This window comes from Arachis stenosperma, chromosome 7 (genome assembly GCF_014773155.1).
Source record: "Arachis stenosperma cultivar V10309 chromosome 7, arast.V10309.gnm1.PFL2, whole genome shotgun sequence".
NCBI lineage: Eukaryota > Viridiplantae > Streptophyta > Magnoliopsida > Fabales > Fabaceae > Arachis > Arachis stenosperma.
The window spans coordinates 86,763,534-86,779,028 of record NC_080383.1 but is presented as its reverse complement, the minus strand read 5'-3'; the positions used below and the strand labels follow the sequence as shown (position 1 = coordinate 86,779,028).

At 25.5% G+C, this 15,495-nt stretch overlaps 1 protein-coding gene across 4 annotated transcripts; it reads left to right on the top strand.

The window, feature by feature from the left end:
- The first annotated feature begins 2,179 nt into the window (after positions 1-2,179).
- On the top strand, positions 2,180-9,297 carry LOC130940779 (receptor-like protein 9a). Of its 4 annotated transcripts, none has more exons than XM_057869019.1 (4): positions 2,180-2,697; positions 3,686-3,841; positions 7,078-7,364; positions 7,479-9,297. In XM_057869019.1, exons 1-4 carry the CDS (start codon positions 2,277-2,279, stop codon positions 9,024-9,026), a joined length of 2,412 nt encoding a protein of 803 aa, XP_057725002.1. In that variant the 5' UTR covers positions 2,180-2,276; the 3' UTR covers positions 9,027-9,297. The 4 variants fall into 4 exon arrangements, with proteins under 4 accessions (XP_057725002.1, XP_057725003.1, XP_057725001.1 ...); XM_057869020.1 differs by having other exon boundaries at positions 7,078-8,256; positions 8,524-9,297; XM_057869018.1 differs by having other exon boundaries at positions 7,078-8,256; positions 8,350-9,297.
- Positions 9,298-15,495: the final 6,198 nt, after the last annotated feature.

Here is a 15,495-nt window from a genome sequence, read left to right as displayed (position 1 = left end):
ATTGCTTGCTCAAACCAACAATCTCCATGGGATCGACCCTCACTCGCCTGAGGTATTACTTGGACGACCCGGTATACTTACCGGTCTATCTGTGCGAAACGTGCGGAGCCAGTTTCGTGCACCACCCATACAACGCGTCCGTTGCCAGATCATAAAACAACCATAAACTCTCCGATTCGCCGACCTCAACTGAGCAACTCAAACAAACAAGCTCCCTACCAAGCCACAACGGCAAGTAAAGGTTCTCCTAGTTACGAGACCAAGCACACACTCTCTCTCGCTTCGAGGACAACTGTTACGGACCCGACTCCCGGGTCCCACACCTGAATGGCCTCTGACCCGTTACCTGGGGATGGCCCTTTCTGAGGGCCCAAATCGGTCTTACAGTCTCTAACTGACGTTTAAATTCAAATTCCTCCCTTATCTTAGTCAGATAAAATAAGATGAGATAACTACCACTAATTATATAAAGGGGAGTCAGAGGTCCCTTAAGTACTCACTCATTCTACACACCTTATATCTCTTAGATCCATTCTGGTTTGGGCGTCGGAATGTCTTTGCAGACGTAATTCTCGTCGCTCCAAGAAGACGATCCAACAACCATTTCGACTTGTAAGTTCCTGATCTATCTTATAACCTGTACCTGAGACTTCTAGTACAATAGGTATTGATGTATTTTAATTGATGAAAAAGATCACTTTAACCATAGGAGTGTTTTGAAATTAAATTACTAGGGGCATTTTAGACAACTAATAAAATATTCCTGATAATATAACTATCAAGCAAACACTGATTTAGAAATTTAGAAATATGAAATTTAGAAATTTCCAAAGATAGCGAACAAAATGCGTGCTTTTGTACTACTAAGTTGACTAGGAGAATATGTAGTCAACTACATCCAAAATTAACTTCCTTCTTCCGCAAATTAATAAGTTGTTATCAGTCACAAATTGATAATAGATAATCGAAATCACCAGGAAAGGAGAACGATCAAAGAGTGTTGACTTGAAGACCAGAGTTTGCCAAATTGACTTGACTCGGGCCATAGAAGCGTTTGTAGCGGGCTCATGACTTCTTAAATAATTTTTAATAACAATAAAATGATAAATAATGAAAAAGACCATTCAAATAAAAATACTTAAAATAATTTTAAAAAAATATATTTTAATAATTAAAAATTAATATATATAATTAATTAAATTATATTATTTTTATTATAATTAAATTGGACAAATCGATTTAGTAAAAAAATTGATGAATCAATTTTTAAATTAGTTTAAATTATTATTTTTTTACAGAATATAATTATAATATTTTTATTATAATTAAAAAATGACAAATATTTGTATTATATATATAATCAAAGTATTTTAGTCATTTTTTATAATAAGAATATTATAGTTATATTTTATAAAAAAATATTAATTTAGATTGATTCAAAATTTAATTTATTAATTTTTTGTTAAATTAATTTGTTTGATTTAAATTTGACAAAAATAATACAATTTAATTAATTATATGTATTAAATTTTGATTATTAAAAAATATTTTAAAAAAAAATATTTCAAACATTTTTATTTAAATGATTCTTTAATGAAAAAATTATATGAATAAAACTAGGATCTAATAGTATAGTAATTAATTTCAACCAATACTATAATACGTTGTTCAATAAGTTCATATAAAACTTATTATTAAAAAAATAAATTTATGTTAAATTTAAATTCGTAGTCAACTAATTCGCATGTTCATAATAGAACATAGTTCAAAGAGTGACAGAGTGTAGACTTGAAGACTAGAGTTTGCCAAATTGACTTGACCCAGGTTATAAAAAGCGTGTATAGCTGGCTAATGATTTTTTCAATAATTCTGAATATCAATAAGAGTTTAATTATTTTAGAACATATATTAAAATTATAAATTAATTTTTTTATTAAAAATATAAAAAAAAATACTAGAGGGTCAATAATTTTGATATTTTGTAATCATCAATTAATTATTAATAGTGTTTTTAATGGTGAAAAATTATTCACTTTTATTTTGATGGTTAAGTATTGGCCAGAAAACACAAAAGTTACTGGCCTAAACTTTTCCATAATTTTATTATGTATCCTATATCATGTACATTTTAAGAGATATATATTAGCCAAATTCAACAATAAAATAATAGAATATTCTAATTAATACTGAACGCAATTGAATCTACATCTTAATACTTAGTTTTTCTTTTTCATTATAAAAAGAAAACAACACAGAGACAATAACAGCACAATTCCATGCATTTTGAGGATATGGAGTGTCGTTGGAAGAAGCCATGGGTGACGTTGATGGGAGCAACAGTATTGATGATGATTCAAATATTTGGTAGCAGCAGTGGGTGCTTTCCAGAAGAGAAGATATCGCTGCTTGAATTTAAGAATTCTTATTCGGATGATTCTTTGCTGCCTTCTTGGGTTGATGATCCCAATAGCAATAATTGCTGCGAATGGGATCGCGTCACTTGTGATCCCTCTTCAAACCATGTCACCGATCTCTCTCTCCATGGTTTGTATAGAAATGGTTCTATGCCGAACCATTATGGAGTATTTGATTGTTATGGTTCTCCAAGCTTAAACAGTTCCTTGTTTCTACCCTTTAAAGAATTGAGAACCCTTAATTTGTCCTTTAATTGTTTTGGAGACTTCATTTGGAACCCAGGTACACTCTCATCTAAAATAATATTCTATTTCTTTCTTTCTTTGTGCTCTTCTTCATTGGACAAACTCGCATAGCAGGATGACTTTTTCTTTAATTCTTGGATGCTTTTCTTCTAGTTTAAAAGAAGGCATCAGTTTAATTTAAAAAAATATATATTCTCTTGTAGATTTTTGTTTGTTTGTTTGTATAATTCTTTTTAGTAAAAAGATCATTAGAAAATGAGAAAAAAAAACTTCCATTTCTATAGACAAATATTTAGCACTTAGACAAAATTACCCATTTCTAATTTAATCATTGTATATTACTTTAACGAATAATTCTAATTTTTATCCATAGTTGTTTGAGACATAAAAAATATATAAATTTAATAATATATATATTTTTTAATATTCTATGTAAAGAGAATTTTGCATGACAAGATGTAATAATAAATGTGATTAAAATTAAAAGGACTAAAAAATATTAAAATTTTAAGATTATAAAAAAAAGAGATAGATTTGATTAAAAATTAATTTGATTTTTTTTTTAACTTTTGACTCACTCATATACCTTCCATAACTAGTTTAATTTTATAAAAATTTATAAAATGTTAGCTGTGTGGTAAGCTACATTTCACCACAACCATTTATTTTATGACATATAAAATTAATATATTATATTATTATATCATGTGACACTTAATATAATATGTTATTATTTAATGAATAAAAAAATAATATAATTTATAATTATATCTTTTAGTAATTAATTTGAGACTTCTTCTTTTGAAGACCAAATTGATTTCTGGCATATCTTTTTTCTCGACTATTTTGACTACTTAACACTTCAAAAGTTGTATTAGTGCAAACACTTAATTAGTAGATAATAATATTATAATTCTTTTACACTGTAAATTAAATATATATCAATTAAACTCTATTTATACTTCATATTGTATTATTGTTCATCCATTGATGATGAAAATAACGTTTTGTTTAAACTTTTGAAGATAATAGAAGCACCTCAACTTTGGAAACACTGGAGACGTTTGATCTCAGCCACAATAACTTAAACGAGGGTGTACTAGAGTTCTTGTTTGGTCTCACGTCCCTCAAGAATTTAATTCTTGCCGCTAATAATTTTGTTGGACTCTTTCCTAGCAAAGGTATGAATCTAGGAGTAGATTTTATTATTATTATTTATATTCTAAGTTATTGGAATAATATGGTTATGATCATATATAAAATCTATTCAATTAATCCTGCATTCTCCACACATCTACAGTAGAAAACTAGTAATTAACAAAATAATGTACTGAAATGTTAAGATATACAGGTGACATCCTTTATGGGATTTTGTTTCTCTACAAATCTTATCAATCTTTTTAAGAAACGATTATATATAGGGTAATGCTACTGTGCTGAAAGAACAAATTTTTTTCATGTGTTGAAGAAGTGTGGCACTAGTGCAAAAGTGACGCGTGTTAGCATTGTCTCTACCTTGGTAGACAATTTCTGTGTCAAAACAGAATGAATAGATATCAACATTATAAATATTAATTACATTAGATTAATTTACTTTTAACAATAATAATTTATTTGTTAGGCTTTATTAGTTTTTGTAAAGGTTTAGCTTTAAATTTTTTATGAATATTATCTAGCAGCTAAAAATTGATCCATAAAATAATAAATTAAAATAATAATAATAACAATAATAATATCATTCTATTATAATAATAATAATAATAATAATAATAATAATAATAATAATTATTATTATTATTATTATTATTATTATTATTATTATTATTATTATATAAAAAATTATCTTAGTTCTTATAATTTTTTTATTTTGGATTTAATAAAATATAAAAAATTATCTATTTTTTATTAATTTACTTTGTTGAGTATTATTGTAGCAGTAAGTTATATTTTTATGCTTTATATTATAAATAAATATGCTATAAAATAATATAAATAAATTATTCTAATAACTATGTTATATGTATTTAAAATATATTTTTAAATAAAATATATAAAATATAATTATTTTAATAAAGTTACTTAATATGTTATAATTTTAAAATAAAGTTTAAAATAATTTACTTTTATGCATGTACTATAATATGTAAAGATTTTTTAGTTATTATAAATATTAAAGTATTTTTATATGATAATAGGTGTGAAAATTAAGAGAAAAATATTTAAAAAGAGAAAAAAAAGTTTAAATTTTAAAAATTTTGGAAATTCATTTAATCAAAAATTGATTGAAAATAATGTTTATCTCAATTTAAGGATTATTACTTGCTTTTGAGTTTAATAATTTAATTATTTATCTAATATAATTACTTAGCTTATTCTATTCTTTAAATAAAATTATATAATATATAATAATTTTAAATACTTTAAATTGTTAACTTTGTTCAAAAAAATTATGCTTGCTCTATTTTAAATTCGTCCCTGGTTCAAAAGAAAAACATTATTCAAAAATAATGAATAATGTTATTTTTACTCTATTTCTTTTTTATTTTTGAGTTTATATTTTTTTTAAAATTAGATGAAAATATATTGAACAATTAAATTTTTTTCTGGAATATTTTGGTTTTGTTAAATATATATATTTTTTAATACGTTTCATCTAATTTAACAAAACCAAAATTTTTCAGCATAAATTTTAATTATCTAATAGACTTTCATTTACTAATTTCATGAAAAAATATAAACTCAAAAATAAAAAATATAATAAAAATAATACTAGCAATTAATTTTGAATTTTTTTTAAAATTAAAAATATCTTTATTTTTTGTTATTATACAAGTTAAATATGAATATACATATATAAATTTTGGCAAAAAAAGAAAAATTTGGGTGGTGATATTCTAACTTTTTTTGTTATTAGGCATTATTATTATTATTATTATTATTATTATTATTATAGAAGGATTTTATTGTTGTTATTATTATTATTATTTTAATTTATTATTTCATGGACCAATTTTTAGCTCTAGATAATATTCACAAAAAATTTAAAGTTAAACCTTTACATAACCAATAAAGCCTAACAAATAAAATTATCATTATTAAAAGTAAATTAATCTAATGTAATTAACATTTATGATGTTGACATCTACTCACTCTGCTTTGATATAGAAGTTGTCTACCAAGGTAGAAACAATGCTAACACGCGTCATTTTTACACTAGTGCCAAGCCTCTTTAGTACATGAAGAAAATTTTTTCTTTCAGCATAGTAGCATTACCCTTATATATATATATATATATATATATATAAGGAATCTATAGTCAGGATGGCTATAGTAACTAACAAGTAGAATAATATTATATATTCAAGTTTTTTATGAATTAAGTTAAGAGAAAGTTTGGGGTGGGGTTACTAAAAGAAAAATGAGTAATTTTATATTATTAGGTATAATTTTATACCATTAAAAATATTAATGATGACTAATTAATAATTATAAATCACATAGCTTACTAGCCTCCTAATATTCTTCTTAAATTAAATAATAAAATTTATAATACTAATTATAACTAATTTTTATTATATTAGACTAATTTAGTTGAACTTAATTAACAAAAAGACTTAAATGTGTAATATAATTTTTTATTAAAATTAAAATCATATTTTTTTATATTTTGGTAATGTTTTTAATTTTATTTTTAAATTAAAAAATATTATTAAATAATAAAAAAGTATTATTTAATTTTAAGATACTATAATGTCACATAGCTCTATATATATATAGGTAAATTCTATCCAATCCTCTCTTAAATAAAGAATAAATTATTTTTTATGATAAATTTAATAATTATTGAAAAAAATAAATTATGTCATTAAAATGATTAATATTAACTCTTAATTTAATTTGAGTTTTTACAACCAATCTAATTGATTATAATATATAAAACCACTTGAACTTCTTATCTATAAAATTACACAATTCTTATATCAATTCCATTAACAACTACAGAATTCACCCTTATTCAATTAACACTTTATTTATATATTTTTTTATTTTAAATTTGTGATTCGACCTTTTGGTCTTTCTTTTCATTTGTTTTTTTATTATTTTAGTTTTTTTTTTGTATTGTTAGATCTAATTAAAAAATTATAAATTAAGATCTCTTTTTTAACTCTTATAATTTACAAAATTTTTTTATTATATTTAATTAGTTTAGTGTCAATACTCAAGTTAAATTAAAAATTAATATTAACTATAATGACATAATTTATTTTATCTAATAATTATTAGACATGTTATAGGGTAACTTACTCTTTGTTTAAGAGAGATGGGTGAAATTCACTATATATATTGTGATGATTAATGTAGCTTTGACTTGCAAGTGTGTTCTAATAATGTTAAACACTGCAACTTTTAAACCAAGGAATATGTAGATTGAAGCAACTTGAAGTGCTGGATTTGGGTGGCAATGATTTCGAAGGAACTTTGGATATATGTCTTAGCAATATGTCATCACTTCGGACTCTGGATTTCTCAGATAACTCCTTAAGCGGGAAGATTTCAACATCTCTGATTGCTAGTCTTGTATCGCTGGAGCATCTTTCCCTTTATGGCAACAAATTTGAAGGTGTATTCTCGTTAAATATCTTGGCCAACCTTACAAAGCTTAAGGTGTTACAACTTGGAGATATGGATTCCAGGACTTTTCAGGTGCAAACTGAACACCCTGCTTGGAATGCATCATTTCAATTGGAACAGCTAAACCTTTTCTCTTGTAAAATCAACTCACCTACATACAGAACACCTTCTTTCCTTTCATCCCAGAATAGATTAAAATTTCTTGATCTATCAAAGAACAACCTGGTCGGTGAATTTCCTAATTGGATGCTTGTGAACTACACAAAACTAAAAGCACTGTATCTGAATGGTAACTTCTTCACTGGGAATATAAAACTTCCCAGGGATCCAATTTTACATGGCATGGATCAACTACATGTGTTGGACATATCAAGCAACCATATCCAAGGAAAGCTCCCCAGTAACATAGGATTCTTCTTCCCAAACTTACAATATCTGGATGTCTCAAGCAATATGTTTGATGGTCATATTCCGGCCTCGATTGGAGAGATGTCTAACTTGACAGTGTTGAATCTGGGAAACAATAACATCTCTGGCAGCATACCTGAGAACATTGTTATTGGGTGCACCTCGTTGTTACATCTGTTTATAGAAGCAAACCAGTTGAATGGGACACTTTTAAGTTGTATTGCAAAACCCGGGCTTTATACCCTGAGTGCGTCAAGGAACAACTTTGAAGGTTCGATAGTAACACAAGACAAATGCCAACATGACTTTATTTTCCTAGATTTGTCTCAAAATAACTTCTCTGGTGCATTGCCCTCTTGCTTGAACATGTCCTCGGCAAAAATAATTTACTTGTATGGAAATCGTCTTACTGGCGCAATACCTGGAGGATTATTGAATAGTCGCCGCTTGTTGGCCATTGATTTAAGTGACAACAACTTTATGGGAACTATTCCAAAGAGCATCTATGATTCTGAGTCATTGACATTACTTTTTTTGGGAAATAATCAGCTACAAGGTAATCTCTCTAGCCAGATATGTGAATTGAGAAATCTCCAGGTGTTAGACCTTTCAGAAAATAGTTTGACTGGGTCCATTCCTTCTTGCTTAGGAAATCTCAGATTTGCTGGGCGTATGCAACTTTTGAATATCCCAAATATTGATTTCATAAGCCTAATTCCATTGAACTCAGAATATGATATGTTTGGCTTTGCCATGTATGCGGGCTATACGTATGTACAAGCGAGATTGGCTGGTGACAACCTTTTATTTCATGGTAATACAGTTGAATTAATGTCATGGTTAGATTTATCATCTAATCGATTGACAGGGGAGATTCCTCATCAATTAGGAGATCTAAGTCGCCTTATTGCACTCAATTTATCTCACAACCGTTTGAGTGGGCTAATTCCAGAGAGCTTTCACAAGATGCGAAGCGTGGAGATTTTGGATCTTTCAAATAACCACTTGAGTGGACAAATCCCTATTCAGTTGTCAGAGTTAACCTTTTTGGAGTATTTCAATGTGTCATACAACAATCTATCAGGTAGAACACCTAATGAGAAACAATTTACAACCTTTGATAATAGCAGCTACCAAGGAAATCCATATCTCTATGGGGATTGGGATAATGATAATAAACACATTCCAATAACTCCAATAGATGATGGAAAGAACATTCCAATAACTCCAATAGATGATGGAAAGAAAGATGCAACTGCTGCATCCTATGTCACAGTGATCTTAGTATTTATGGCAATTCGTTGGATTAATCCCTTACATGAGTAAGCATTGCTTGATTTGCCAAAGTGTTACCTTAAATGTTTTTGGTCCATTTCTTCATGATTTGTTCTACTAGAAAGTTTTGAAATATATGCCAGTTAGTAATAAGAAACCTTTCTTGTTGTAACTTCATTTAGGAGGAACAGACCTTGTTTGCCTTCTATTTTAGTAATTACGTCAGTCAAGTAAAATAATAAAAAGTGTTTATATAATGATTTACTCTAATATATATCCTGTATTATTTTATTTTAATTTATTTGAGTATGTTAAAAATGTAAATTTCGACTTTTTAGTTATTTTTATTTAAAGAAGTGTATATATAAAAGAAATTGGAATACTTAGGATTTGTCTTTTTAATCTCTCTTTCGTATATTGTCTAAAATTTTGTTATCTTGATTCATCTCACATTAATTATTAGCAATAAATATTATTTTGGTCTTTATAATTTAAGATGAAAATTAAAATCATCTTTTAATGTTTTAGTTTTAAAATTATTTTTAACGTTAAATTTAATATTAAAGTTATCTTTTTTAAGTATTCGAATCAAATTATCCCTACAAAATAAAACTAAACAAAAACACTCTCTCTCGACCGTCGTCAGTCCCAAATCTCATCCAAACGTCACTAGTGCACCCAGTTAACCATCAAATAACATTGCTAATAGGGACATTTTGTCTGAAAATAATGGTTTGGGAATAAAAAGATGACTTTAAAAATAATTTAATATTAAAAACAATTTAAAAAAAACCAATAAAAACGAATTCAATTTTCATCCCAAATTATAGATACTAAAATAATATTTATTTTTAATTATTATTTTATATATTAATAATAATATAAATTAAGAAAAAATTAACAGTACACATTAATTTATCAGTGTATATTTATAACAATATATAATGACAAAATTTATTTTGGTGTCCAATTTTTTTTTTTATTTTTATCCTTTTTACTAACTTACTTCCTATGACAGATTTTCACTACTTCATTTTCATTCACGTTCATCTATAACAATATCTATAATCTATAATCTATAATAATATATAATGAAAAAACTCATTTTGGTGTCCAATTTTTTTTCCATTTTTATCCTTCTTACTAACTTACTTCCCGTTACAGAATTTTCACTACTTCATTTTCATTCACGTTCATTTATAACAATATATAATGGAAAAACTTATTTTGGTGTCCAATTTTTTTTTCATTTTTATCCTTCTTAATAACTTACTTCACGTTACAAATTCCCCTACTTCATTTTCATTCACGTTCATATTAATATAACTTCTCCCGTTAATTTCTCTCACACCACGTTACTGTATTAGTTACAGAATTTTCATTACTTAATCTTCATCTTCATCTATAATAACTAATAGGATACTAATTTCTCCTCTTAATCTCTCTCACTTCACTGGTTATTCCATACTAGAAATTTTTTTTTCATTTCTCCTCCATCTTCTCCGGCATTCTTCTCACTTCGCCTAAATATAATGTAAAATACTTTTCCTCATTAAATAAAAGTGTAAAACTATTTTTATATGTTTCTTTGATTAATTACATTTGACAACGTACCAATGAAAGATTCATGTGGAAGTGGTCGACGAACTTGACAAGACTATGCCAGGCAACAAAGACAAAATATGAGTGAAGAACAGAGGCAGCAACACCTTGCCAGAAGGCGTGACAGTTATCGAGAGAGTATTAGACGAGGAAAACAAATTCATACATCAAGTGATAAGTAATTTTTGGTAAATTTTATTATATTTGTGATATTCATTTAAATTATATTTTATTTAGTTTTATCTTAGTTTTAGTTTGTACCATTTTGTTCTGAGTACAATGTACTCTGTAGCTTCACTCTAATTATTTTATTAAAGTTTTTGTTGTAACTTCTTAAAAATTTTTATCATTTTTGTATTTCTTTTGATATTTTTCTTCTCCTCTCTTTAACATTCTCAATTGAATTGCCTCCATCCTTCTCCTTTACCTTCCTCCACTGCGGTTACAAATTTTTTTTTTTCAATTTGCTTACTCAATCTATATTTTTAATCCATTTTTATTTTTTTTAATTTGCTACCAATTTTTCACATAGACAAATAGAGTTATGCCTTTTTCTCTCATTAATTTGATTTGGCAAAAAAAAAAAATTTCTTTACATTTTATATGTACATTTTATTTATTTTTTGACATGTCTGTCTTTAATTATCTGTCAATGATGGAATGAAATAATTTTATAAATATTTTTGTAACATTTTTATTTTTAAATTACTTTTAATGGGATAATTTTTTTTAATTTTCTAAAATACTTGATTACTTAGAATATTGTATTTAAAATTTGAATATATAAATATTTTTAAATTAAACTAAAATAAATAAATTATATTACAAAAAAGTTTATTAATTTTGTCTTTTACAATATTATTTGTTTGGCATATTGGCTTAGTTATTTAATTGATATATAATGCATGCAAGAAAATCACACCTATCAAATATTTCTTAAAATATTATTATACTAATTTTCTAAATAATTAATTATTTAGAGTATTGGATTTGATATTTAATTATGTAAAGTATTGTATTTGTCATACAAAGGATACAAAAAATATACACATATCAATGATAAAGTGAACAAACTCCATATAACATTAAAATGGGATAAGATAAGAACTTTGTTAATTAATTTTGATTTTTTAAATAATTTGACAATTCAATAAATATTTGAATATATATTTTTTTATTAGTTTAATCTTTATTATTATTTTCTTTTTTTTTATCTCATGGGGCATGTAAGTTTTAATTTATTAGTTTTTTATATATATTTTATTTTTTGGATTATTTTATTTTATTGTATTTTTTTTACTTTAAAAATTTTAGAGTCTAAAGAACTGCTATTCAAACGATTCAAACTATATGATTAAAAAGTGGTTTAAGAGAATAGATTTGAATTTAGGTAATTTAACATTTATTAATAAATAACTACTAGAAGAAAAAAATTATTGCATAAATAACAGAAATAAGTTGATAATATATAGGCTAATTTAGAAAACCAAAAAAAAATAAAAAAGTCACAAAAATTAACTTTAATTTTGAAGATAAATAAAAAGATGTGATATTTTATATATTAGATAATTTAAATAATAATTATTATATAGAAAGTTAAAAATATTTTTACCTAAAAAAAATTTAATAACAAAATTGAGTTTGGAGAGAGAGAGATAAAATTTTCTAACTAATTACAAAATTTTTCTATTTCTCTTTATATATCGTTTCACTTTAAGTAACTATTTTTTAACGATAATATTCAAATGATAAATTAATCTCACCTTTATAATACGATGACATTATTTGAAAACATGCAAAATAAAATAATAAAGTACATTTTAATTAATGTGTATATAATAAAATAAACATAAAACTTATATAGTAGTAGTCAAATACGATAACAATGATTACTTTTTGTCCAAGGCACTATATTAAACTGCGACTTCAATTTATAATTATTAATTAAAAAACTTACAATGATGCATTTTTATTTTTTTATTATTTAGTTAAAAATAATATATTTTCATATTATTTTTTAGAATTATCGACATTAAATTTTGCTAATATAGCAAAAATTTTGAATATTTTTTGTCTTAAATTTCTTCTTAATCGAACAAAATAAGACAATTAATACGCACATCAAGAAAAAAATTATAATTTTTATACATTTAGATATTCAAAAGACAAAAAATAATTCTTTTAACAAAACTTCAACAATTCAAAAAAGTTAATAGAATAGTTTGTTATAAAGCAAAGTGATAGACAAAATTAAAAATCGTGATAATGATACTTGGTGATAATTAATAACCATAGAGTGAAGAGAAAATGAAAGAAAAAAAAAAGACAAAAAAGGAGAACCATATAATGTACAGTGGCATTGAGACAATCATAAAAATATAAATTAACAAGTTTAAAAAAATTAAAAATAAAAAAATATTTTTTATTAATTAGAATTATGCATAAAAATAAAGAATACTTTAAATATAATTTTTTATCTCTAATTCAAATTAAATACTATTAAAAATAAATAAATAAACCTAATAACATTTATAAATAATCTATTTGTAAATAATATTTTTTAATCTTTATTTTAATTTTTTTACACATAATAATTAGATAATAAAATCTTTTAATTTTTTATTTAATTTAAATTTATAAATTTTATATATTCTAAAAGTTAAATAATTTTAAAAAATATTTTTATTTTTAATATTTAAATAATTTTATTAAATTTAAAATTTTAAAAATAAAAATATAAAATTAATTTCTTAAGAATAATAGAAAAGCGGCTGATCGTGGCTGTTGAACCACTAGTAATTATATAAATAGAATTGGTATTTGATTTGATTGAAGAATGTACCTCTTAATTTTTTGGTGTCTAAATTTTACACTCTTAATTAATCTTATGTTCATCGTTATCGTACAATCATTATTTTTAAACTGGAAATATATATATATATATATATATATAGTTATTATCCAAATAATTAGTTTCAAAAAATTTTAAAAGTGGACATTTTATTCTCTAAGAAAAATTAATACATAAAAATATTTTTAAGGTCTTACTCCACAAACAAATCAGTTTTCAATTCATTTTTCAGTAGAATAATTACTCAAATCAGTCCTAAAAAAATTAATACACAAATCAATTTCTAACGTTATTTTTCATTGGACATAATAGTCCTCCATCCAAAAAAAATAAAATAAAGTTGTTGTTATTGTTATTATTATTATTATTATTATTATTATTATTATTATTATTAATTGCACAATAATACTGTAGCATAATTTTTTGTATTGTTTGAACAAAAATAATGATAAATTTATTTATTAGATTCTTATGTATGTATTTATAATATAAAAGTATATATATAGAGAAATATTCTCCACATCCAAGCAATTTTGGCATCCAAGTTCATCCAAGCAATTTTAGGTCACGCTCTTTTCACGCTTTCTTCTTTTTGCACGCTTCTTCTCTTCTTCTTCTTCTTCTTCTTCTTCTTCTTCTTCTTCTTCTTCTCTTCTCCCCCACGCTTCTTCTCATGCTCGTTTACGCATGAAGCGTCTTCTTGTTCTTCGCCTTCTTCTTCGCTTTCCTCCTCCTCCTCATTCTCCTTCTTTTTTTTTTGCGTTCCTTCTTCTTCACGTGTTTTCTCCTTATTGTCATTCTTTTTTTGTTGTTGTTGCTTTAGTTTTTTTTGTCTTTTCCTCCTTCTCTCCCTGGTGAAGAAGCAGTAGAAGGTGAGGAGGAAGAGTTTTGAATTGTGCAGAACAGAAATGAATCGAACATGTTATTATGGTGAAACAATTGTTTAATACTGAGTGAAAGAAACATAATATATTATATAAAATCAAATTCAAACATCTTTCTGTAAAATGAATTGAACACGTACTCATGGTAAAACAATTGTTTAGTATTGAATAGTGAACGAAACATAATACATTATATAGAATCAAATTCAAACATCTTTCTGCATAATGAACCAAACACGTACTCATGATGAAACAATTATAGAGTGCTGACTGAACAAAACATAATACATTATATAAAATCAAATTCAAACATCTTTCTGCAGAATGAACCGAACACGTACTCATGGTGAAACAATTGTACAGTACTAACTGAACGAAATATAATACATTATATAAAATCAAATTCAAACATCTTTCTGCATAATGAACCGAACACGTACTCATAGTGAAACAATTGGATAGTACTGAATGAACGAAACACAATCTATTATAAAATCAAATTCAAACAGCTTTTTGCATAATCAACTGAACACGTACTGTTGAGTTAAGAAATTAACTAATTAAATTGATGATGACAAATATTATTTTTAGTGGGTTAAACACCCAATTAGTGTTTAATGAATTTGATTAAGTGCTGCAGGTCAAAGGAAAACAAAGCAGCAGCCCAATAGGATGAAAACAAAACCAATGCTGAAGGGCTGTACAAACAAAGGAAGCCCAAAGAAATCAAGGCAAAAATTCAGTTGGGCTGAACCTGAAAAGAACCGATCCAAGCCCGATTGCATCTCTCAAGTAAATCCCTCCAATTTACTTTCTCCAAAAGCAACGTTCACCTTTTTTTCTCTTGGTCAGAAATTAGAGAAGTGAGAGAGAGCTTAGTTCGTAAGCTGTTCACCAAAGAAGAAAGAAAGAGAAAGATTAAGTTTGAAAGGCAGAGATCTAATCACCCACATCCAACCAAATCAAGCTAAGGCAGGAGTTAAAGGTAACTTATTTTCTCTTGTATGCATTGTACTTTCTTCTCCTCTTCCCCTCTCTGCTAGTCCAAATTGGGATACATGGGAAAGATGATATCTATTCAACACTGCTGTGAATCTATGTACAAAAGTATGTCTTGCGGACCAAGTAGTGTTTCAATAGCTAAGATCTAGGTTTACCATTGAAAACATTTGTTTTTGCTGCC

What these genes read in the sequence shown, in the direction of transcription:
- LOC130940779 (XM_057869017.1), top strand. Translation starts at nt 2,277, where the DNA reads ATGCATTTTGAGGATATGGAGTGTCGTTGGAAGAAGCCATGGGTGACG. An exon ending in AGACTTCATTTGGAACCCAG is followed by an intron (nt 2,698 to 3,685) that starts GTACACTCTCAT and finishes AAACTTTTGAAG; the next exon opens with ATAATAGAAGCACCTCAACT. An exon ending in TGGACTCTTTCCTAGCAAAG is followed by an intron (nt 3,842 to 7,077) that starts GTATGAATCTAG and finishes TTTTAAACCAAG; the next exon opens with GAATATGTAGATTGAAGCAA.